The sequence below is a fragment of the Haemaphysalis longicornis genome, unplaced genomic scaffold (genome assembly GCF_048455015.1).
Source record: "Haemaphysalis longicornis isolate Haplotype H1 unplaced genomic scaffold, Haemaphysalis longicornis Haplotype H1 scaffold_184, whole genome shotgun sequence".
NCBI lineage: Eukaryota > Metazoa > Arthropoda > Arachnida > Ixodida > Ixodidae > Haemaphysalis > Haemaphysalis longicornis.
The window spans coordinates 233,934-260,238 of NW_027526285.1; the positions used below are offsets into that span (position 1 = coordinate 233,934).

General features: G+C 47.7%; 1 protein-coding gene across 4 annotated transcripts in view; it reads left to right on the plus strand.

Moving 5' to 3' along the window:
- Window positions 1-26,305, plus strand: part of LOC144166705 (putative ferric-chelate reductase 1 homolog) — a 116,881-nt gene that overhangs the window by 39,209 nt on the left and 51,367 nt on the right. Inside the window, exons 1-3 of one of the 4 annotated variants that reach the window (XM_077696219.1) lie at window positions 17,009-17,077; window positions 17,157-17,330; window positions 17,432-17,496. The exons of 1 other annotated variant lie outside the window; for it this stretch is intronic. In XM_077696219.1, coding sequence (XP_077552345.1) covers window positions 17,024-17,077; window positions 17,157-17,330; window positions 17,432-17,496 — 293 coding nt within the window. In that variant the 5' untranslated portion in view covers window positions 17,009-17,023. Of the gene's footprint in view, window positions 1-15,139; window positions 15,279-17,008; window positions 17,078-17,156; window positions 17,497-26,305 lie in introns of those variants that run through there. 2 more of the 4 variants (XM_077696222.1, XM_077696224.1) reach the window with 2 other exon arrangements.

A 26,305-nucleotide genomic window follows, 5' to 3' on the forward strand; every position in this document is an offset into this window, starting at 1 on the left:
AACAAATAAAACAAGTTACTAGCACCACCAGGAATCGAACCCGGAACGAATACAGAAACGGAGCGAGAGCGTGGTGGTGGTGGAGGAGAAACTTTATTTCCAAAAAGGGTCCTGAAGGAAACCTGACAGGTGTGTTGTCTTATCGATTGAGCTACGAGCCCACGCGGAGACGGGTGAGAGAGAGGGTGCACTCACCGAGCATTTCTGCGTGTTTACCACCTGCGTTCTCGCTGAGCGCCATGTGATAGCGTCATGCGACCTCTCGCGCCGCTGTGCACCCGGCCCACGACACTTGTAGCGGCCGTGTGCTTGCCTTGCGCATGCGCGAGGTGTTATAAAAAAATTGCTGGAAGCCCACACCAACGCATGACATCTCACTTCTCCGTCTCTTCCGCCGATCTCGTCGCCTTTGTAGGCGGCGGCAGAGACGAAGTCATATTGTCTAACACCGGGTTTGAGCTTACTTGAATTGTATAAGAAAAGTTTCCACTCATGTGCTTCACCAATACAACCCAACTTAACCAACCCCCGTTAATGAATTCAGCGTTGATTTAACCTTAGCTAAGAAGATCAGTTTGAAGTTGTGAAGGTTGTGGTTAAGTGCATTTTGCTTGTCTCTGGTTTCACTATTTGTAGAGCCACGTGTGTGAATTCAGGTGACGTCGCATGGCTAATCTTTGTGGGTGTCGTGTTCAGCTTTGCTTTCCGACCAGCTTCGCAGGGGGATTGGCGTGCATTTTTTGAAGTGTCTCGTATGAGTAAACGTCAGCAATGCTTATCTTTGTGCCCTTCAGTTTCTTGCCGTTTTTAAAGATAGCTATTTTGAATTCTTTCGACGGATGTCGGTTCAGTACGAAGCAGTGTTGAAAATACCTTCGTGACGGCTCTAAGTCTTCTAATTCTTCTCCTGTTTTGTTAACTTTCCTTAACACAAAACACCATATGTTTCTTACGCCATGCTCTGTCTTCAATATCGCTCATTTCTTGTTGCTGGCGCTGAATTGCAAAGCCCCGTTGTAGACGCCGTTGTCTTAAGAGCGTAGACGTGAGTAAACAAATGATTATCAGCTTTTCTTTCTTTTGGTGAGCGATAAGATTTGATGAGCGCTAAACAAATAAATTCTTACGCGTTGACGTTGCTGTGATCCATAAATAGATAAAGCAGAGTTTAGGTACCAGCGTTCTTGTTGCGAGCAGCAGCAATGCTTCATTTTTCCTTTATAGTCGCGGTTTTATTTTAGAATAAAAGGTTCTCTTACCTCAATTATACGCAATTTATTCTTAAATAACGGTGGTTTGTTACATTTTAGGTCGATTTGGAGATAGGCGTTGCATATCAATGCGGGTAATTTATGTTCTGTATCGCACCGGAGGTGCCGTGCTTGTACGTACCTGGGAACGGCATATCGCATACCAGTCTGACAGCACCAACAGGAACAATAGTTTCTATGCATTCGGTTGCACTTCTTACGGCGCAAGCCTTGCGGGCAACTTGAAGGTGAACTTTGATGACCTTGAGCTCGGCACGAACGGCACAAAAGCCCTCGGAACACTAGAGTTGCACCAAAGCAGGCCAGTCGTGTAAACGTGATGACTAATGATTACAAGAGGTATTCGATGATTAATTACTGATCGATAACAATGTTGAAGCGGGAGGAAAAGAGAATTAAGATGGGTTAAGAAAGTTTGGATGGAGGGGTGATTGCTAGTAACGGTTAGTATGGATTAAGGTGGATCGAGATGGATTAAGGACGGAAAAATAGTGGGGCTGCTGTGGCAACGTTTGGACTCGTATACAAAAGTTGCCTGCAAAATAGTACGCCAGGTATTCGCATTCCACTTATGGAAGTTAAGCACCCAGGAAGTATTTTTTTGATGTGCTGCAAAAATGTGCTGGGATCTATTGGAAGCGTGCCGGGGAGTGGAGCCGGACTCCGCCGTTGAGCTCGGTGCGTGAAAAACAGGCTAACTGGACCCTTCTACCGCCGACTTTTTCTCTTTTTCTATTGCATTCGCTTCGGCACGCTCGGTGATCTGACCCGTTTGCGGCAGGCGTCGCGAATGCATCGACTCGTGCCGTATAGGCTGCGCAGTCGTTTCCCCCACTCGTGCCGGCCGGTCATTGACACCGGCGTCGAATCAATCGAAGGTCGGCCTTGCGGTAGGGCACTTCAACGTCTGTTACAGTGCTGCAACGCCGTTGACGATAAACCCCCGCGAAAGCTGATGCACAAAGCAGAAGCCGGATTTATGTAGCTCTATTGTTACGTATACGCACGCTTTATATATATTTATATATATATAGTTGTTCTTATTTGCCCCTGTCAAGACATGTGAACGGTCCTGGGCGTACATTTGAACATCTTAAAGCAATGATTTTAGAATCCCCTCTTAAAACCCACCACGACCGTGAGGTTCGGGAATCATACGTCATTTATAAGTTTTAAGTGCGAATGCCCTTTATAAGCGACCCCAAACCATCCACCGCCGGCGGCGGCGGCTGCGGCGGCGGCGTCCGCAGTGCTCCTCTATATTTAAAGGAGCCATGAAGAGAAAACACAAGTTTGGTTCATTCGAAAGATTGCCTCGTTAGAACCATAACGACACCACTTATAACGCAAACTTCGCTCAAATAAGCTACATAATTAGGAAAAAAGGAAATGACCATGCGACCCACCAGCTCATTTTCCGCAACAGAACCTGTGATGTCACTTGGGAATGCTCTGCGATTGGCGGAGGCCGGCAAAAGCAAACGCATGTTAGGCAGGGCCTACAGCTTGCATAGCGAGCTAAATGCCCGTAAAACATACTGCACATTTTTTTTATGACAAAGAACGGTGGAGTAAACGGTTGAAGGTCCGAACGAACTCGCAAGCGTGTGCGCCAATGCGTACGAAACTGACGAAACTAGCGCCGGCCGAGCTCGACATCTCGCCGTCGCGCAGACGAATTTTCGGGTTCGAGGCTCTACGGGGCCAACGAACCGTTCAAGCACGCACAGCCGCGACCTTGCTTCGTATCGTAATCCCTTCACAGGAGGTTGGCCGTCATATCGCCAACCAGCAAAGGTAAAAATAGAAACGAGGGGAGTAAGGAACAGCAAGACGCGACGAGATAGTGCCAGTCGTCGCGTAAGTTTCGAATGGTGTTGGCTTGCTGCTGTCGTTACGAGCTCGTTTCCAGTTTACAACCACTGAAAACTTCAGTTTGTTCAGTTACGGCAGGGACCCTTACGTTAGCTCACTCCTGGGACATGCTGGCGCTCGTCGCCGACTTCGTCAAATCGCTCTGACCTTGGGGAAAAAAAATGCCGTAAACACCGCGCATTGACGCTCGTATCTTTCTGGTCGAAGCAGAGAGCTCGCGCGAACGGCTTTCCATACACGACACCGGCCAACTGGCATAAGTGATACTGCTACTGGAATGGAACTATTATTAACCGTAATCAAAATACGGCACATACGTACCAGTCTATATTCGTCCGTCGCGACGGGGCTGACGAGGCAACGGTGCCGGCGGCTGGGCGTTCGTCTGTTGTGGTTATCGCGGAATGGTCGCTTTCCCGTCCACCGCGTATCCCACAACTCTTGCGGCTCGTGCACTTAGAAGCATTGAGCGTTTTTGTGGTGTGAGGTTGTTAAATGCAAGCCCGAGCTCCTCGGCGAGAGTTTTGTTCTCCGGATCAGGCGATTCCATGACTAGGGCTGCGGGTGCACTAGGTTTTACTAGTATTTTTTAAATGGCCGCCGTATCGATCGACTCCCGCGTGTGGGTGCTATATGGAGTCGACATACTATCTGTTTCATGGACCGGGTCTATGACGCCATTGTACACGTCACGGAATGTTCAATTTTAGCGGGAGATTTAAAATTTTGCTTAAATTGCCTTATTTCTCAGTGAATAAAGCATCATTTGCTTCCGGGAAAGCGCTTGGGGTACTATGAAACACCTAATCTTTCGAATAAAACAAACTTTTGTTTTCTCTTCATGGCTCCTTTAAAAAAGAAACAGCATCCGGCGCCAGGTTTCGATCCGAGGACTTTGCGGCCGCAGCGCGACGCTCTACCGACCAAGCCACGGACACGACGCTGATATCAGTGTTAGTGACGCGCCTTATATCTTTAACGCATTCAAACTACGTCGTCAGCGGCGTGCGTTGGCGACTCAGCGGCGTTATAGCGGCTTGATAACTGCATGGTGTACACGTGATACTACAAACCCGATGGAAGAGATGGAAGAGAAGGCGGCGAGGCGGTGGGCTGCGGGGGCCGAGCGCAAGCGCCGCAAGCGGGCCGACAACCGTGCATTCGCACTTTCACATTCTCCCCCTCGGGGAAATGCGGGAGAATTTTATTTGAAAGTTGCGGAAAACTAACGTGCTTATCCCTCGATTAAAATTGGCTGGCTCATCATTTTTATCCCATTTGGAGTTAATCCTGCCCTTGGGTTTCTAATCAGAATTCGCACACACTCTCCAAATACAGCAGCTTTATTATATTCGTCCTTGGCAAGGAGGCCGCGTTCCCTCCACCATTTGGCAACTTTGAACCCTTTGTGATCTATGAACCCTACCTATTTCCTGTTCAATTGCTAGGTCACTGTGCAATGCTCTTTTGTGCACCGTATCTATTTTTTCCATCCGCGTGGGGCACACCCACAATAGCCTTCGTATATGCCTGTATGGATCCGTCTGAACAAGTCTCCCCACCTACTGAATACCTTATTGTATACTTTTCTTTTTGAAAACGCGATAGTCCAGGTTTCCGCATTGTCTGAACTTGCAGCCCACGCCACGTGCGTTGCTCCGTCGTCGTGCAATCTTGAGAGCTGCCTTTTCAATCAACCCCCCTTCCTCCCTCCCTCCCTCACTCTCTTCCTCCCTCCCCCTGTCCCTCTCTCTCTCTCTCTCTCTCTCTCTCTCTCTCTCTCTCTCTCTCTCTCTCTCTCTCTCTCTCTCTCTCTCTCTCTCTCTCTCTCTCTCTCCTTTTTTGTTGCCGTTGTTGTTGTACCATTGGCATAGCCCGACTGTATGTACACTCTCCGTTTCCGAAACATCTTCCTCCTCTTCCCAGTTTTTCCCGAAGCTATATAAGCAATGTGTTCCGAATGTTTGTGACAGCAAAATCGTGTAACTGTACTCTGATGAAGGCAAGTCCCATTGCCGCTACGTGAGTAAACCTTTTTTGTTATTGTTCTTGCTCTGTATCCGACTCTTTACTTATACTATTTATGTGCGATTTGTGATATATATGTGTATATATATATATATATATATATATATATATATATATATATATATATATATATATATATGTATATAGAAAATAGGGGTTGGCAGTCAAGAAAACCTCGGAAAGCAAAGGGGAGGTTGTGGTGGGTCATAGAGAGAGATGAAGAATTTTTTGAGTCGAAAAGAAAGTGGTGAAAAAATGCCCGCTGGGTGGGATCCGAACCCACGACCTCCAGAATACCGGTCTGGTGCGATAACCACTACGCTACCGGCGGGGCTGTTTCCCCAGCACTTTCTCGGGTATTTATGTTTACGCTTGCGCGATAAGACTGAGAAACTGGGCTCACACTATTTCCCCCCGGGCGGCGAAGCGGCCTACCTGGCCGAAAGTCACGGGAATGGAGAACCGTACACGAACGGCTTCATACGTGACACGTGCACAATCTCCACGCCGCGGCACCGGCGGTCGGTGGCACCGCAAGTAGAAGCTACTAAATAGTTCACTGGCGAGGTAAGAACTTTGTAGGGGCCAATGAAGCGGGGCATAAACTTTTCGCACAGCCCTGGCGCACGGAGAGGCGTCGAAAGCAACACTTCATCTCCCGTTTGAAAGGAGACGTCTCGGTGAGCTGCGTCGTAGCGAGATTTTCAGTCGTTCTGGCAGGACTCAGTGCTCAATCGGGCGAGGTTGCGACAATGCCCTAGCCGGCAAACAAAATGATCCGGTGCGTTGTCTACTGTAGATAACGGCAGGAAAAGAAAGAGGAGTCCAGAACAGAAGGGGGGCGGCGGCCATAAACAAGAAAAAACGGTGAAAATCTGGTGGTACTCTGAACGGCAGTATTGTAGGCGTATGTGAAAAAGGGAAGGATAATGTCACAATTCTTTTGGTCGGGGTTGATGTAGCAGGGAATCATACCGGAGAGGGTACGATGGAATCGTTCTGTCAATCGATTCTTCTGAGGGTGGTAGCTTGAAGTTGTTTTGTGGGCAGTACCGGCCGATTGAAGGACTTCCGCAAGGACTGCCGAAAGGAATGTTCTGCCACGATCACTTAAGAGTGCGAGGAGGTCCATGACGCAAAAAGATAGCTTGGAGGAAAAAATCTGCCACCTCGGAAGCGCAACCCGTACGGAGAGGGGCAGTTTCCGCATACCTGGTCAAATGGTCTACAGCGGTCACGATCCACCGATGACCAGTCGGCGTCAGAAGAAGAGGTCCACACTAGTCGATGCCAACAATGTCAAACGGAGCAGGGGGACAAGGAAGAGGTTGTAGCATCCCTGCAGAGGTCGAGGTTGGGCGTTTACGAAACTGGCACGAAGGGCATGACGCATTGTATTTAGCGACGCTGGCCGAAAGGCGCGGCCAAAAGAACCGGCTTTTGATTCGGTCATAATTCTGGTGGAAAGCAAGATGTCCAGCTGTCGGGTCGTCATGGAAAACTTCTAAAATCTGGTTCCGAAGGCAGCGAGGAATGACTGGAACCGATCTGTCGCCGGTAGGGTTATAGTGGAGGCGCTGAAGAGCTCCACCATTCAGAAGACAAAATTTGTTTAGTTCTCGGTGAGAACGTCCGTTGGGTGGTGATGCTGCACCTTCCAGTTGGTCGATGAGTGGTCGGCAGAACGTGTCGTCGCGTTGTAAAGATACAAGGTAAGGGCACAATATATTTCTACATCCATATATATATATGTATATATATATATATATATATATATATATATATGTATATATATATATATATATATATATATGTATATATATATATATATATATATATATATATATATGTATATATATAACACAGCAGTCAGGGTTGGCAGCCTAGAAAACCTCGGAAAGCAAAGGGGAGGTTGTGGTAGGTCATCAAAACAGTCAAAGAATTTGGAAAGAAAAAGAAAGCGGAGAAAAAATGCCCGCCAGGTGGGATCCGAACCCACAACCTCCAGAATACCGGTCTGGTGCGATAACCACTACGCTACCGGCGGGGCTATATTCCCCCCCCGCTTTCTGGGGTATTTATGTCAATGTAATTTTTTTCCTGTGCTTGGGGGTGGTAGCCAGCGCCACTCTGACTTCTCGGGGTGAAGGGGACCTTCTTTTTAATCCCCGCGCCGTGACTCGAGTGTACGACATGTCGAGAGTGGTCCACCAGCGTTAAACCCTCTTCAGCTCCCTATGGCAACAAGACTGCCAGAACCGAGGCCCTCGCTATGCTTGCAGCGAATCAGAATAGGAAATGAGGGGCTCGTAGAAATAACACAGAAATAAGGGTTGGCAGCCAAGAAAACCTCGGAAAGCAAAGGGGAGGTTGTGGTAGGTCATTGAAACATATAAAGAATTTGGAAAGAAAGAAAGAAAGCGGAGAAAAAAAATGCCCGCCAGGTGGGATCCGAACCCACGGGATTCGGATCCCACCGGTATTCTGGAGGTCGTGGGTTCGGATCCCACCTGGCGGGCATTTTTTCTCCGCTTTCTTTCTTTCTTTCCAAATTCTTTATATGTTTCAATGACCTACCACAACCTCCCCTTTGCTTTCCGAGGTTTTCTTGGCTGTTAACCCTTATTTCTGTTTTATTTCTACGAGCCCCTCATTTCCTATATATATATATATATATATATATATATATATATATATATATATATATATATATATATATATATATATATATATATATATATATATATATATATATATATATATTCGGTGTGTGTGTATAATGTTGTTAGCACTGACTGTCAGACATTAGCCGCCGTATGTGGATATTTCCCGACTGGTTATGTATCTAGCTACTTGCCGAAGGCTATGTAACAGTGCCACCAGCCTCGTTCCTCACGCACGCACATCGTCGTCAACACGCTGTCATCATCGGTGATGGTATGCATATATTTTAGCGCAAAAGAGGGACGGATATACCAAAGCCGCCAGACGAGCCACGTAGCCAGATTTACGGTTGTGGTTATAGCGGTCAAATATCCGTTATCAACGCTGGCCTCGTGATTGCTGTTGGTGGCGCATGAAACATCTACACGTCGAACAAGATTGGCCTTCGTACGAGAAAGAATGAAGCATAGCCACACGACAGTTACCATCATCGGCGTGGAGCTCGAGAAGTGGGCGTAAGAGCCAGCCGTGCGTTCCTATCGCTTTGTACTGCCATCGCTAAGCGCCTTTCTGCCTCTTCGGCGGCAGTAAACCCTTCCTAATGAATATACATGAACTAGAGAGAGAGAGAGAGAGAGAGAGAGAGAGAGAGAGAGAGAGAGAGAGAGTTATACTTTTCGGCTACTGATAGTTTCAAATGTGAAAAGCAGGCTCAAAGAAACAAATTTATTTCGACGTTTCCGACGGGGACCTCTTCCTTAGAACAAGGTTGGTCCCCGTCCGAAACGTCGAAGTAATGATGTGGTGGCACCCCCTTTTGTTTATGGTTAAAGGGGCCCATAAATAAAGCAGCCCTCCTTTGGGGGTTCGAAGACCGACCCTCGTAATTGCTTGCCATATAACGAGTCCCCCTTCTCATCCCGTTCACGTTCAGTCTGTGCTGGTCCGCGGTTATTCTCTGCGGGAGACTGATGACTTAGAGGAAGACGTATACTGATCGACGTCGCTAGTCCCCCGCGCATTGCAAGAAATGTGGCCAAGGTGTCATCATATTTTATCGATGCAACGCTACCATGGTTCTGTGGGTGTTGTTTGGTTGCTACTGATGATTTCCAACGAATTTCGCGGCGTCCGCCGGTTCCTCGTGCGTTCGCGTGCCCCTTGAGCCGCGATGTTAACGGAAGTAGCGGCGGAGAAGGCGGGTACGGCCCATTTCCGACAGATTAGGGGGCGTCCGTCGGTTCCTGTGTCGTTCGTGTCCCCGATCAGCAGCGACGCAGGAGGCGAGACACAGTGGGCAGAACGGGAAAGAGTTGTGTGTTTCATGGCCACTCTAAAATGGCGGAGCGGCATCGCAAGAAGTCACGTCAGGTTCTTTTCAGGGTATTCTTTCCTCCGTAACCCACAGGGACGAAGTCCCTCGAGGCATAAGCCATATTATTTATGCCTACCTGGGTTGTTGCGTACGGCCGTCATTGTTGCACGAAACCGGTGGCATCCTATGATTCTAAATAACGACAGGGTGCAGAGGTCTCCATTTTCGATATCTCACTTCCTTATACTTTAGCCTTCAACGGACATGGCGGCGAGGAACTCCCTCTCGGGCTTGTCTCGGCTCCGGAAGGACGTGTGACGAGTCTATTCGGATGTTGCTTGCCCGTATGTGCCTTTACAACGAAGGCGAAAGCAAGATGGCGTGTCGTGCATCCTTCCACCGACCGGATGCTTCGCTGTGGCGGTCGAGCGTACGTAAGAACCGCAGGGGCACCCGTATCCTGCCGGGAAATCCAGGGCGTTTATTTATTCGCCGCAAAAACGGTAGTAGGCGAAAAGGAAGGAGTGGCGTTGAAGTAGGATAGGCTGTTTACTCGAACGCTTCCATCTCCTGGAGATTTTTGTGCAGAACTCGCGCCCGCAGCTGGACGTGTGGGATTCTCTAAAATCAACGCGATATGTACGCGAATTAAATAAGGTAATTTATTTGTTTCTTTTATTCGTTTATTTATTTATTTGCTGGTTTATTTCTGTACCTTCAATGCCCAGGGGCGCTGGAGACGAAATTGCGTTTTAGTACAAAGTTAAAACGAAGAGCGAAATAAAAATAAATACATAAAACTTCATCAGCGCAATAGACAGCACGGCGTGTTTGGATTACTGAGACTGACGCGGAAGTTCGTGAAACAAATAACAAATTCAGCTTAGAATGCTGTGGCACAGTGAAGCGGTAGTGTTTTGTTTGAGGCTGGGAAGGAAACGCGAAACTTCGGCTTTGAACTTCGTTCTTAACCGCCCAGGTACACTCGCAATGTGCACACTGCATTAACATGTAGGATGCTTCGGTATGTGTCTGTTGATCGTGCAGATTTCCATATACCCTGGTGTTACCGGTTTGTCAAAGATTAGTCTGAAATTTGCGACAAATTTACTACCTTGTCGCTAACTTGGCACCGGACTCCCTGCCGGTACTTTTTCTAGAATTACTATTTATGCTGCTGCTTCACTGCCTACACAGAAGCTGAGGGCCAACAAAGACTGCGCGGGAATTTTTTGATGCACGCTCGTATTCCTGTTGTTGTACTCGTGCTATAAGCCGATGGGGTGATCTGAAAGAGCGTGCGGAAATCACTTCTTCCTGTTCATTTTTGTAGCGTAAGCTACACTGGCCGAGGTCGAGCGGTTTCGCGTGTGCCGTGAAGGGCCGTTCTGCGCAAGCGCGAGAAGTATTGGATTGGTTTGGATCGGATCGGATTGGCTTGGCTTGCATTGGATTGGCTTCGATAACATTTGATTTGGATTGGATTGGATTAAATTGGATTGTGTTGGATTGAAATTCATTGGAGTACGGGTGCTGAGCCTTAGCTCACGCTACGTATATCCTGGCATAGCCGAGCTAAGTCACTATTTTATTTTTTCTGATCCATGCTATAAAACAAAACGCGCTGTATATCTCTGGTTTCTTTTTATTGTTACGGATGTACGCGCGCTATCAAACTCCTCGAACGCCATGGAACGCGTTTGCGAATTTGCTAGCAGCCAAGGACGCTTATTTGCGGACGATATGCGGGTGCGTGCGCGTTAGGTGGACGCCGGCCGTGCGCGCGCGTTCACCAGCGTAGCAAAGTGAAAATTTCGTGTTAAACTTATTGGAGCACAGTGTGGAGCCCACATAAGGTGTGCGCCACCCCAGTGGGAATCGGCAACGACTAAGCACAAATGACCGAGAACAAGACGAAAGAACAACGATGGCAGACCGAGCAAACGCGTAAACATAGGGGGAATCGGGATTAAATGCGGCACTAGCTGGTGAAGTGGCGTCGGAAAGAACTAGAAACGACCAAACAAGCAGTAACAAAGTCGGCACGTGGAATGGGCACGCACGGGCAGGTCGCACCTTACACACACTGCCCGCCCCGCACGCTGACCGTCGCATATCCCGAACAATGAAGTTAGGCGAACATTACAGCATCAGCCGTGAAAGAGAGCGAAAGGAAATATAGCCGCAGTGCGTTATCTGGCATCGCTTATGTGCAAAATATTCGTTACGGTAGGCTTTCTACCAAGTCTTATCAGCCCGCTTTCACGAGCGTTGACGTCACAGATACGGGTGCAATGTCCTCTGCAATTTTCCAAACAATCTAAAAGCTGCAGACGCCCGTTGTGATAAATCCGCGATCGCGTCACATGCTGCCCTGTCACCATGCACAAGCTATAGCGATAAACGAACTTTCTGTACGCCGATAAACCCACTTGCGTGCGGCCTCTGTCGACCCGTAGCACTATGCTTCATGGGTACCCCTCCGGGAGTCGGAAAATCTTCTCGCGGCTTTTACTCATGTTTGCCTGTGATCTGGAGCAAGGCAGTATAATTTATTTATTTTATCTTTAGTGGGGCCGATAGCGTTCTGTCAAATATCTCATGCATCCCCCATAGACCGGTTGGTCGACCGAAAAGCTCTGGCAAAAGCTCTTGGCACACGGTGCGTGCGTGAAACCTGGACCCTTCCATTGTTTCAAAACGGTCGCTTGAAAATCGCGATAAGGGAGCGGTTCTAGATAAGAAAATACGCGCATGGATCACGAAGAGTATGGAATGGTACGAAAGGAATGGTTCTGCATAAGATAATGCACGCGTCGATCACGATGACGCAGTACAACCGCATACTTTTGTCTCTTAGTGCGTGAAATACCGTATAACTCTGTCACTTTAATCCTTCATCACTTAGTGCGCGAGAAATCGACGCATGGGTTCGTTCTCCGTTTGCGATTTTGGTCTTTGAATGTTTGACGATCGATTGGACGCGATTTCAGCGAAGGTTGAACACACTTTTAGGTTTCGGAAGTCTCTCAAATTTCTCTAGGAAGGGATCGTAAATTTTTTGAGTACATTTTGTACCCGTTTCTTTGATTTTCGCCGCTTAAGACATTTAGGCCGGCTTGAGTTGGTTGGTTTGATACCTGCATTAATATCCCGATTGTCATGCGTTTTAGAGCTCGTATATTTATAACCTGAGCAAGCGGGTAACCACACGCATCAGTGTCTGAGTGGTTAGGCGGGATAATATCCTAATATCATAAGATGATATTGTGGCTCTAATAATCCCTATCGTCGTTGTCATCAAACACACCAGAATTTTGTATACCTAATTTGTTTTAAAGCGAAGCTTTCTATGTCTGAATGATGGCTTTTGTCTTCGGCATGAAAACGCACTACCAGAATGCCAACTTTACGCTATCGGTTTCACAAAACGATGGTGATGAGCGAAGGCTCATTATGCGCCTCAAAAAGACAAAAAAAAATGCTTCCCGTGGTTGATCGGAACCACAACAAATCCGTTTGCGTTGTGAAGCCGACGTCTATGCGATTGCGGCATTCCGACGTGGTTGAAGCAGTTCGGATTTTGGACTTTGGCTTTGACTCAGGTTGCACGGAATAAAGCTTCGAATTTTAACCCTTAGGCTTCAGAAAAGCTTTTTTGATTTTTGCTGGGGCTGCGTGTAATTCTCGCGAGTGCGAAGAAAAACTCTCCACGTTGCACGTGTTTTTGACGCTCGAGGGCGCTCCGTAGCGCGAGGTGTTGCTGACAAGGTGTTGCTCAGCAAGTCGGTTGCTGACAACCGACGCCCCGATTCAAAGGGAAAGCCACTAATCATCATCATCATGTTCGTGTGGGTGTTTTTTTGTGCTAGTTTGTGTGCAACTTGCTTGAAGTCGACAACTTGCCGTTTTTCGTTTTAAATTTCACTTATCTTCTTCTGGCCTAACGGGCACGCCACGTATCGTCCACTCTCGGACGCCGGGTCGTTAGAAATTTCGAATCGCACGTCACGGCTAATGATTCTCTGCTTAATTAGAGGTATACTGTACCCCTATTCTCCACCTCGAAGGAATACGCCTAGCCCTTCGATGCTACCGAGATTGAATGACGTCGAGGAACGGCTAGTGGCAGCACGGCGTTGGAAATTCTCTTTCACATTAGCTTCGCTGGTAATCCACATTCATAGAGTTAATTAGCACTAGGCAGTCGTGGTGCGGAGCGCTCGGCCTCTTTTCAGGGCGCAAAGGGACCATAGTACATATGCAGCGGAGAAAGCTGGTGACGAAAACCAAGTATTCATGTTTTTAGTCGATATGTTAAGGTACAGAGGTCAAAACTGTTAACAACGCCCGAATGCGTGGCTTTCGGTAAGTGCAGCGCAGCCTGTCGATAGCCACCAGCGTGACGGGCGAGATTAGGTGACGGCGCTGCGGCGGCTTGGCATTCGAAAGTTATTGCCGATGCTTCCTTGTTTTTAGGGGAGAGATTCGACACCAAAAGTCCCTCACCACGACTGCCGCCAAAGCCTGTATTAAACATTATCTGACGCTGATAACCAGCGCAGTCTTGTTTTGGCGGCGGTCGTGGTGGGGGACTTTCGGCGTTCAACCTTGCCCCCCAAAACACGGAAGCATCGACAATCCCATGCCAAGCCGCCGCAGCGCCGTCACCTAATCTCGCCCGTCACGCTGGTGGCTATCAGGAGGCTGCGCTGCCCGTACCGAAAGCCACGCGTTCGCGCGTTGTTATTAAGTTTTGACCTCGGTACACAGCGGGATAAAGCGCCGCTACTTCAGTGGAACAAAAAACGTTTATACTTATGGTTTCAGAAACACACTTCTGCCAGCGATAAAAGAAAACAATGAAAGCGATAACTCTCACGGGCGAAGGGGCGCATGAATATTGTTTCGAAGATTAGCCGACCACGTTCAACAGTGTTTAATTCTGCAAGCTCAATTTGGTGTGGAACGTTGCACGGAGGCTCACGTCCGCTTGCACGACTGACGATTTGGAACGTTTGACCTAAATTTTTCGTCGAAGCGATGTAATTTGTCAGAGTTAATTACGCCACCTGACGTGTAGCGATAGCGGCAGTAATTATGTAGAATTGGAGTAATTCCGCGTTACCGCCCTGGCGTAACTCCGCACGCATGTTGCGCGACAGACGCCCGTAGGCGCTCATTCGATAACGTAATGTGTGTCAGCACAGGCAGAAAGTGTCGCCATTTCTTGAGTTACACCAACTACAACCATAACTCAGCAAACCAGACACCAGACAACGCACCGTTACGGATAATATCAATATTTCGCATCAAAGTCCGGTAAAGTGGAACCTTATCCCGAGGGAATTTTAGCTGTTCCGCATTCTTACAGGGCGGGCATAAGCTTCAGTATACATTGCAAACGACTGTAATGAATACGCCAGCAGCAGCGACGGCGCATACGGTAACGTAATAACAAGCGCGGCATATTATACGCTTTAATAAAACGGGTATTTTGTTAGGTTTGACTTCGCTGAAGCGGACGCGAGCAGAACCGATAAAATACACCACAGCGATCGCCAGGAATACCCCTAAAGCGGTGTAAAAAGAAAAGTCCTATCACAACTGAACTTCGCCAGTCCCTCTTTTGAATGTGTTGAAGGGGAAATTTATGTTATGCTTAGCATTTGTTTCTAGAAAATTACAACACCCGACTATTGACACTGGGTTCGTCGCCTTCAAGAGAGGGCGTTTAATCGTCCGGGCGAAAACAAGAATGCCAAGAGATGTAGTAACGAGCAGGGCCGGGTCACTGCGGGCGCGGCAGGGCGGTTCCGTACACCGCCTACCCGATAAGCCGACAGCGTTCTTCATATGATTAAAATGAGCGTTCCTACAGTAAAGGTGCAACTTCGCAGTCCCGGCAGCAGGATTTTGGGGGAGGGGAATGGCATGCACAAAGCGTAGCTTTCCGCTTATCTGGAAAGGGTTGGTGCACGATGTTGTGGGACGACCGAGGAAAGAATAAATGCGCCCCCGCGTGTTGAGTCCAACGCATCAGCGCTCCGGGGGCATAGGCGGATGCACAGAGCTTCACCTTGACACCCTTCGTCAACGGGGAAGGCTTCGCAAAAAGGATTCCGGTAACGTTCGCGCGTTCTTTCTGTTTCTCCTTTTTTTCGCCTGGAAGCGTGCACTTGCTTAAGAGGAGAACGATTAAGCTGCCCACCACGACGCTTATTTTTCGTGACTGTATGAAAGAAGAAACGGTAACCCAAAGAGAATATTGTGAAGCTTAGAGCAATTTTGCACGTTAAGGGCAGCGCTTTGCGTTCCGCTTTGCAGGCACTATAGCGTTTCGGTTGAGGCCTTTCGGCAACATGTTATAGATTTCTCCCGGGCCCGGACGGAGGCTTGACCGCTTACGTTGTCGCTTAAGAAAAACTCCTTGCGCTGATGGCAGGCTAGTTGTGTGCCATATATATATGTATGTATGTATGTATATATAGATACATGTATATATGCATATATGTATATGTATGTATATATGTACATGTATATGTATGTATATATGTATATATATATATGTATATATGTACGTATGTATATCTATGTATGTATGTATAGCGAATCAGAAATGCGAAATGAGGGGCTCAGTGAAATAAGAGAGAAAATAAGGGTTGGCAGTCAAGAAAACCTCGGAAAGCAAAGGGGAGGTTGTGGTGGGTCATAGAAACAGATGAACAATTTTTTCAGTCAGAAAAAAGGTTGTGAAAAAATGCCCACCGGGTGGGATCGGAACCCACAACCCACGACCTGCAGAATACCGGTCTGACGCGATAACCACTACGCTACCGGCGGGACTGTTTCCCCACCACTTTCTCGGGTATTTATGTTAAGGTATTTGTTGTTTACTGCACTTAAGGGTGGTAGCCAGCGCCACTCGGGACTACTCGGGGTGAAGGGGACTTTCTTTTTGTATATATATATATATATATATATATATATATATATATATATATATATATATATATATATATATATATATATATATATATATATATATATATATATATATATATATATATATATATATATATAATTGTGCCTGCCTCATTCGTTCTCCTTCATACGTCTTGTTTTCTTTTTGATTTTTCTTTTGTAACAGTGGGGTATTCATCTGTCGTGTTCGGTGCCCCTGGTTTGGTATTGGTGGAACATCCTCCCGCCAGTAGTATTAGGTTGCTAGCCGTCACGTGCGCTTTGTTTGCGCCACCTCCTGAAGCGGCGCCTGTATGTCCCACGCCGGATTTCACGCACTACGGCGTGGGGCGCCAGCACAACTGCGCGCAGTGCAACGATCAAGTGTCCTTGCGCGAGCCGGTGCATTGTGCGCGCGCTAGGCGAGTCATGAAAGAACTAACGTGAGCGGATGATTAACGCCAACGCCTCTAACTGGGTTTTCGCGAAAGCAAAATGATTATTTAAAATATTGATTTTGCTTTTCCGTACAATTCCTTGGTCTGAAGTTCTTCGATTAGCCTCAAGAACTTGGACCAAATCTCACAATTAGACACGCGTGTATGTATGTGTGTGTGTGTGTGTGTGTGTGTGTGTGTGTGTGCGTGCGTGCGTGTGTTTAATATTTGTAATATAAAATAGGAGAGTATAATGTATAATAATGTAAAGTAGGAGAATATAATGTATAATAATATAAAATAGGATAATACGATGTCGGAGGATATAATGTAGGTGTGATGAAACCGATGGTCATAGCGCCGAGGACAAGAAGCAGCAGTGGCAACTGATAAAAAACCCGTTTCGTAACAGGGAAAGGAAGAAGATGAAAACGGCAAAACTGGGACAAAGCGCATAGGAAGAGGCGCTGATGCGGAGAAAGAAAATATCTGTCGTGGAATTCCACTCCCGATTAGGTACAAAGGTTCTTGGCCAATCCCCCGCGTGAGTATGTGCCATGGTCTGAGGCAACCAACCAACCAACCAACCGTCGATTCCTACAGGGAGTTGTAGTCCCAAAAAGCCACCGCGTTTCTTGGCCAATCCAAGAAACGCGGGTCTGCGCCACTAGAAGAGGAACAACAACAACCGTCGGACGCCCGGTTCGAGGGACGAAACCGCTGCAGCAGTCGACCGGACTGCCAGTGCACAAGGCCGACGCCACTGCCCATCACCAGGTACAGCCTGCGCGAATGGGGCGTCGACAGTCCTCCGCGTCTGTACGACAGGCGCGGGTGTAGCATCGTCGCTGTCGCCCGCTGCTGCTGTTGCGCCACAGTTTCGCTGCCTCATCTCGGTCGCCGCTGCCGTCGCCCGTGAAGTCCGGGCCCTTCCGCTAAAACTGTGAGAATTTTGTGTTTTCCTCTTCTATGATTTTGGTGTCGTATAAACCATTTGATGCGTACCGCCATGCTCTATCTCATTTGGAAGATCTCATGACTCCTTGACGGTCCAAAGATCCTGCCGATAACATCACAATAGTATAATATAATATAGGATAATATAGTACAACAATATCAGATAGTATAACAGATCAAAGCGCTTTTAAGAGAATGGTCGTTAAAACGCGCTTTCTTCCATGCAGTGAAAGTCAGCCCAAACCCCAAACTGCTTCGGCCGTGTCGAATAGCGCAGACTGAGAGACGTCGGCTTGCTTCTGTCATCCTGGTTCCCCACGTGTTCGAGAAATCTTAGATGTGATCTAAGCATTTTTTTACCATGCATATTGAGAGAAATGAGGTTTCCGCACTACTCCGCGCCTTTTCCTTCGTTCTTACTAACTGCAACATATTCTGAAATCTATGCAGCTAAGTGAACATAGATGGTGCCAAGCTCATTTTGCAGTGTCCCCTCCCGCTCTTCTGGTGAGGTTGTGTTGCATTAGAGCGTCGTATCGTCTGCGTACATGGCTTGTTGGGCCGGAAGATAACACAACTGTTCAGTGATTTTCATAATGACGAAGTTGAGAAAATGTTGGAGACAATATCGACCCCTGCGGTGCGCCTCTTTTGTAATATGTATAGACAAAATGTACTTTGCGCGTGGTTTTCGAGGTAAATCCTGTGATGGCTGTGTTCATAGGTCTACTTATATTAGAGTACGACGGGGATTTTGTGTCTCAATAGCGCTTTCAGCGCTCAGAATCCAGGAATACAAAACTCGCCATCGGTTTTCTGAATTCCAATAATATCGTGTTTGATGCTAGTGGTGTTTATGTACCGCATGCCATTTTTGTTTTGAAATCCACTAAAATTTCATTTCTATTCAAGAATGTTAGGGCCAGCGGCTTGTGAAGTTATGTTCGTATGTTTCTATTGTGGTTTCGTGTTCAGCAGCGGTGGTTCCTTTTTGCTGGTTATGTTGGCGTTAAGTTGAGAAGTTTATGTTGCAACTTCCCTTGTTCGAAGATTTTGTGAGCTTGAACGCGTTCTCGAGCTTTTAATGTCGCATGTCTTGGTTATTTAGGCGCCGTAGTTTGGCCGATAGACAGTTTACAGAAAAAAAAATATCGGTTAGGCTTTAGCTTCCACTGGGATATGCTGAAACTTTTCATCCCGGTTCTGCATTCCAGCCTGGCAAACATCCGATGTGTTTCAGTTTAAACTATGTTGATGACTCCGGCGTTCTCAGCTCGCTTTTAACCCAATTCGGATGTGACGCTATTCGTGATATACTGCAGGTGCATAGAAGCTGTTGCTTTCATCGCACGTGTGGTGTGCTTTACATCAGCAGAAAAAAAGCAAACTCGAAAGCGAATATTGGCCGGAATAGCGAGGCTGTTGTATCAAGCGAATTAAAATATAAGCAATAGGCCGTACTAATGGGCGGAAAAGGCCCAATCAGCGTGTGTAATGCTATATCAAGCTCACGCAGCTCGATTCGGTTGCGCGCACCGCACAGCTGTACCGTCGGATTTCCGACGAAAAAATGTTTTCCACATCACCGCGCACCTTTCAGTCGCCAAGCTTGCAAGCGCTGATAATTCATACATAATGTGTGACGCACGCACTACCCCTTAAGATGCGGCGTGTTTCGCCAGCGTTTCTTGCGTTTGTAATACGAAACCGGCTTGGCACTCAAACGTCTGCGTCTTCTGAATATCATGGATTCCGCGAGGATTCAAAGAGCCTTCCCAGCCAAAGGGATTGCGAGCGTGGAGACATTGGGTATGTATTATATACGAGTGGGGCCCGCTAACCGTTGCTGAAGCAGTGCAGGCATTACAGACGTTGCATCATCACCGTTTTGGGGCGTCAGTGGATTTTCGCGCTGGTATCCGTAGAGTTTCATATTGTGATGACATCGAGGCAGCCCTGGATCACGGCGAAAAAAAAGTATGCCCCTTTTCTGCTCTACTGAGGCGAGAATGATGGCAGCACAAGATGCATTATGCGTATAGAAGCAATGATAGCACAAAAAGCTGGCAATGCACAGGGTGGTGCGACGATAATTGGAACACTTGGAAAATTGGAAAATTTTAGTGCGATGCACTTCTTAAGCGACCCTAAACCTGCGTCCACCGGCGATGTCCGCATAGCATACCCACGTGGGGGATTGGCCAGGAATCTCCTCGTCTTCCTTTGCAAGGGGGGGGGGGGGGGAGATGGGGATTGGCCAGGAATCTCCTCGTCTTCCTTGGCAACGGGGGGAGATGGGCGCGCGCTGCCTGGCCGCTGACATGGCACATACCCACGTGGGGGATTGGCCAGGAATCGGGCGTGAGAAGGGCTAATGCACCCGCTTAAAGGAGTACTGACACGAAATTTCAAAGCTGAGATCCGCTCTAGCAATCAAGTACAACGACGACACAAATAGGTGTCTGTGAATAAATGCATCTTTCTTTATTTGTAGTTGTGTGTGTGTGTGTGATCTCTCTTTCGCGAACATTACCGAACCGCGCAAATTCAACTCGTGCATTCGCACTTTCACATTCTTCCCCTCGGGGAAATGCGGGGAATTTTTTTCCTGAGCGAACCGCCACTCTGTTCGCGCTCAAACTTCACACGAAGGTCGCATTTTGTGTTCCATTTTGTTTGACACTGGGAACAGCGACGTCACTTACCTGTTCATTCTGAAAATAAATAAAAGCGATTTTCGCCAATGGGAAAATGGCGGCTGATTTGGACGTGCGAGACAGCGGAAGTTGATCTTGGGACGACGGCGCCAGCTGGGGCATGCGGAGCGAAACGCACGTTTGGGATTCACGGCAGGAAGGTGTTAAATGGTGTAGCAGACGATCAGAAAATGTGAAAGCGGGTGTTCTGATCGTCTGCTAGCTCATTTGGCTCCTCCCTAGGTGCATTTTCTGATCGTCTGCTGCACCATTTGGCTGCTTCCTACCGTGAATTTTAAATGTGCGTTTCGCTCTGCATACCCCAGGTGGCGTCGTCGTTCCAAGATCAACTTGCGCTGGCTCGCACGTCCAAATCAGCCGCCATTTTCCCATTGGCGAAAATCGCTTTTTATTTATTTTCAGAATAAACAGGTAAGTGACGTCGGTTTTCCCAGTGTGAAACAAAATAGACCACAAAATGCGACGTTCAAGTGAAGTTTGAGCGCGCGCAGAGCGGTGGTTCGCGCAGGAAAATTTTTTTGAAGTGTTCCAATTATCGTCGCACCACCCTGTATGAATAAGTAAAACTTTATTGCTGATTTGGGGGCTTTATAGCCTACTTGGGTGGGAGAAAACTGGAAAGTGGAGTGAGATGGCCGTCACATTCTTCCCGTTAGGTCTGCCTCGCGCACGAACTGTCAGAAAGAAAGGGTCGCGCTTGCTGCGTCCAGGTGAAGGGGCCGGGTTGTCCATTCCTCCAATGACGTAACAACGGGACCCTTGTGCTCTTTCCTTAGACTAGGACAACCTCAGAGTAGGTGGCAGACAATATGGCGTTTTGCGATTTCTTCGTCCATATACCGTATATCCTTGAACTATTACAATTGTTGGCAGCTTCTCCGGCGTGCCCCGTGGATGTGATTTAGATTTTTCTCAGACATCCTCTAACCTACTCATCCTTGTATGATCTGAAATGGAACGCATTTGAGCTTGGTCGGCTGGGGCTCACATTGAGGGTCACAGTGATCGCGTACTTTGCATACTTTTCTCATTGCGAACGCGCTTAACGAACAATTTTTTTATCGTTATCTCGTATTTCTTTGCTTTCGAGCAGGCGATTCTAGCCAGGTTCTTTTTTTTTTTTTTTTTTTTTGAGGGAGCGTCTTTTGGAAACCTACAAAATAGCTCGATTAAATGCGTTGAATTGTTGTCGCATTTTGTAGCGTGAGCTACACTGGCCGAGGTTGAGCAGTTTCGCGTGTCTCCTGGAGAGCCGTGCTGCGCATGCGCGAGGAGCAGTTACGTCTCACGGCACACAGCTGGCGCGTCTGAGCCGCCGCCGCCGCGACTGGATCGGATTGAATCGAATTGGATTGGATTGGGAATCGTTGCAGCAGCAGTAAGCATGATAATCAGCTAATCCTAGACAACCGGCAAAGCTAAGAATAAGCAGCTAAACCTTAGCTCACGCTACGTATATCCTGGCATAGCCGAGCCAAGCCCCTGCTAATTTTGTTCACCATAAGGATGCTAAAAGTGATCAAGTTTCGGGCTGATTAGGGGTAATTGAAGTCGTGGCATCGATCGAACATCCCCGACTAACACACAGTTTTCCAGACTCCTTCAATAACGGGGCTAGAGATGTGGGTGGATGACGAATGCTTAAAAATGTGTTGCGGTAATTTAATGGGACCACAAATTAATCTGACCGTGCATGATCATACGTTGTAAGATGTTGGATGTATTCTTCTTCATCACGACTTGCCGAAGATTTCGCATTTCAGCTTCTTTTCTTTTCTTTTCAGGGAGTTCACTAAAGTCCGCAGGTTAATATGGGAATTAATTCCTGTGCGGGGGAGCCAAACGATTTCCTTACCTACGCATTTCTTGCCATATCTGAGACTCGCGTGGAGGGAAGATGCACTCCTGCGCGCACGTCTCTCAAATCCGCGTATTTTTAAAGACAATAGCCTTTCTTGGGCTACTTAAACGCAGAAATTTTGGTCTGTCTGTCTTTCTGTCTGTCTGTCTGTCTGTCTGCCTCTGTCTGTCTCTGTCTGCCTGGTTGTTTCTGTCTGCCTGTCTCTGTCTGTCTGTCTGTCTGTCTGTCTGTCTGTCGGTCTGTCTGTCTGTCGGTCTGTCTGTCTGTCTGTCTGTCTGTCTGTCTGTCTGTCTGACTGACTCGATTCAGCCACCCGGCCAATGCGAAATCGTAGTTGCGCAGCAGTCTTATATACTCACAAACAAATCTAAACGTCTAAGTCCGATGTCAGCGTTCATACTTGTCAACATTGTAGAACAAGGTCAAAATATTACGCAAATATAAGACAGAAAATCAATACACGTATATTTACGGTGTTCCTTTATTAAAAAAATTCATGAATGCCTGGTCCTTGTGATAGCAAATGCAGTACTACATTAACGGCAGAAAACCGTCGCCTGCTGTTGCCAGCGCTACCTCCTGGCGGCACTTCAGAAGTCAAACGGCAGTAGCAACGAAAGGTTCCACTAGATGGGATCCACGTTCCCCTTGGAACACTCGCGCAGTAGAGCATCGGGGTTCTATATATATTGTTGTAGGGTGCCTCAATTCACGCGCGTCTCCGCCGTACGGCAGCGCTGGATACACCCGACTTGGAGCAGTGAAACGCGGTAAATTTAAATTGACTTGAGCAAACCTGTAGTGTGTTATCTTGGGAGGACAGAGACGGAAGAGGAACAGCATGAGAGGTGAGCGGGAAAGAGAAGGCAGGCCTTTACTTGGCAGGGGCGCCAGTCGACTATCGTCTTTCGACGACATTTGCAATGAAAGGAGCACTTCCACACGCACACCCAGAAGCTTCAACGCGCGCGGTTGGCGGCACCGTTCCTGCGACAGGAAATTACAAGCCCGAAAGAAAAAACAAAACTGCTGTTATATTCGTGCTTCGTCTAGCACTGTATTTGCATCCTCGTCTCGGTCCCGTTGCCGTTTCCGGGACGGTGAGGGTCGCTCTCGATGCATGTTTGGTCACGCCCGTCTGGTTTCCTTGACCTTGGGCTAGCAACGCCGTGTGGTATTTATTAAAGCTGGGATTTGCCCGGCTGTCTTTGCCTGCACGGTGTATTCATTTTCGTACGTACGTGTACTGGTATGGTCATGCATTCTGCCTGAGCAAAATCTCGGAGTGCATTAGAATTAGACGCCGAGGAGGCGGGAGATCCAAACCAGCGATGCGGATATGCGATGCAACGTTGCGCCGATGGAGATCTGTGATTCACCGGTGCAAATGTGGACGTAAGACGAAAAATCTCAAAACATGGAAAGTCTACAAGCCGAGCCTGAATTGCGGCACGTGGCAACCAGAGCCTGTAATTTCGTACATAGCAGCGTATACTGTAATTTATTTCTAGCGGCTTGCCTCAGGGTCAATTCTACAACGTCTCGTTTGTAGTAGGCTGGTGCAATCTAAGAGGCCTGCTGCTTCCCTACACCTTTAGTTCCGACTGTTCTTTCTTGCGTGTTCTGAGATGCAAGTTTGGGCGTGGCTGGGGCGGTGGCTTGCCTTGAAACGCGATGTCTCCGCTACTTTACCTTTGAGGGAAACGCCCTGCCTCCCTAGAATAACGCAGCTTCTGGAACTTCGAGGCAGTCTTCATACCTGTACTTCAATGGTCTAAGCAAAGTTTACAAGAGTAGGCAGCCTCGGTGAATTGTTTTCTTGTCACCCGCTCTTTACAGTTGCGGTAGAGATGTTTACTTATGTCACCGCGTCCACTCGATTCGTTGCGCTCTCAGTTTTGTCCAAATCTAAATAATTGGGGGCTACATCAACTTGTCTTCGTCTACGCCGTATCAACAACAACAACAACAAAAAACTAGCGGAGTACATAGATTCCCAACAAGTCGTACACGTCGCCGTGGCCGGACTGCCCATATAAACCAGCCACCATTCGACAAGACCTCGTGTGAAGTAAAACGAAGTGCTTAACTGGCTCGGCCTGGTATATAAAAAGAGAACAATAGGAATAGCACGTAAAGAATTGAAGAAATTCAAGAATTGAAGAAGCAGGTATTTTTACGCTGGGATAACGTCGGGGCCCCCACTTACCAGAATAATTCCACATGCTCGAAATATATGCCGCGCGTAACCATTCTGCGCTGCATTAACTTCCCGCGTGCCGTACCAGACGCCCGGACAAATTGGCAAGTGCGTCAACGGGCAGCCGCCAATCAGGCTAACATAAACCGCTGAATTTCTTTTTCTCTTCCACAGGTTGATTTGAGGCTACTCGTATTAGTCTTACAACATGGTGAAACCACCCTTTAGGCTAAACCAGGAGTTTTAACTACTACCTAATATCGAGCTTAGCACAGGCTTGGTGTTCGGCTCGTCCACATCTGACGACCAAAACATTTCGCCTATTTACCTTGCTTCTTGTTTTGCAAACGTTCTTTCAGCAGCTTGCCGTCCCCGAGAACATTGCCTTTTTGCTTCACCCAACGCTTCTCACTTTTCGACGGACGCCAGTCGAAACCGACCACTTGATCGTCTGTGTTCGTGCGCGCGTTGGCCTATCCATTAACCCAAGTCGTTCAGCGGCTATTTCTCACGGCCTTCGAGTCTGCGCGACTCGTGGCAGGAAGCTAATTTGGCCGGACCTTCAACGCTGACCAAAAACTAGCCTCTTCGCCATCGGACGGCGGCTGTCAAGCTCGTTTCGAGCGAAAACGCTCGTTCGACCCCTAGAATGACCGTGCGCCAGCTCCCGAAGCAGTCGGTTCCTCTGGGATACGCGTCAACAAAACGCCCCGGCTAAACGAACGCTTTCTCCGGCCCCTGGCAGCGCCGCGACAGGTCGTTCGTGACCATTAGTCTCTCTCATGGCAGGTCTTTCCAGTCGTTTCTGGTTTTCTTTCTTGCTTGAAGGCTTTGAAACGAAGGAAAACCCTCAGTTTTTTCTCTCTTTTGGTCCATTACGAATCGAGGGCTAATGTTCGAGGTCTATGGCTCTCTAAGTTGTTTCATACGGAAACGCTTAAGTTGTTTCCCTAGTTGCTTATTTCCAGTTGCTTTCATTTGTAGTTTGTTTGGCCTTCTTTTAAACGTGAACGAAAACAGTGTTGAGGAAGGGTAGTGGCCGAAAATCGGAAGCGCTTACGAGAGAGGTGGGACTCAGCAGGGCCAAGAGGGACCTTCTGGTGATAACGAGAGACAGTACAACCTCCGGGTGCGCTTGATTTTGACGTGCATTCGAAGATCCGTGTGTGCTTTAAAGCAACACGCACACCCCAGCTGCGGTGGGCCCCACAACCCACGTGTAGCCTGGGTGCGTAAAACGCGAACACTGTCTGGATTTTATGTACAGTGTGTTGCGACGGTAATTGGAACACTTTGAAAATTTTTCCTGATCAAACCGCCGCTCTGTTCGCGCTCAAACTTCACGTGAAGGTCGCATTTTGTGGTCTATTTTGTTTGACACCGGGAAAGACGACGGTACTTACCTGTTTATCCTTAAAATAAATAAAAACGATTTTCGCCTATGGGAAAATGGCGGCGATGTGGACGTGCGAGCCCGAAAACCGGGTTTTCTGGTCGTCTGTTAGCTCATTTCTCGGTGCATTTTCTGATCGTCTGCTGCGTCATTTGGCTCCGTACGTTAATTCCAAACATGCGCTTTACTCTGCACGTGGTTCCGTCGTTCCAACATCAACTTGCGCGGGCTCGCACGTCCAAATAAGCCGCCATTTTCCCATAGGCGAAAATCGTTTTTAATTATTTTCAGAATACACAGATAATTACCATCGTTGCTCCCGGTATCAAACAAAATAGACCACAAATTGCGACCTTCGTGGCAAGTTTGAGCGCGAACAGAGCGGCGGTTCGCTCAGGAAACTTTTTTAAAATGTTCCAGTTATCGTCGCAACAGTCTGTACATGCCGCAGCTGTCCCCGCTAACTCGAATCAAGGTTTCAAGAAAGCTCTAGCGAAACTGCACTAAGTGTGTACTATCATGGCCATATGCAGTTACAATCGGTGTTTTTGCATTGCTAAATATATTTAGGGTCCGTTTTCGGGTTTCATATTTGTTTGAAATCAAGGGATAAAAATCGGCTGC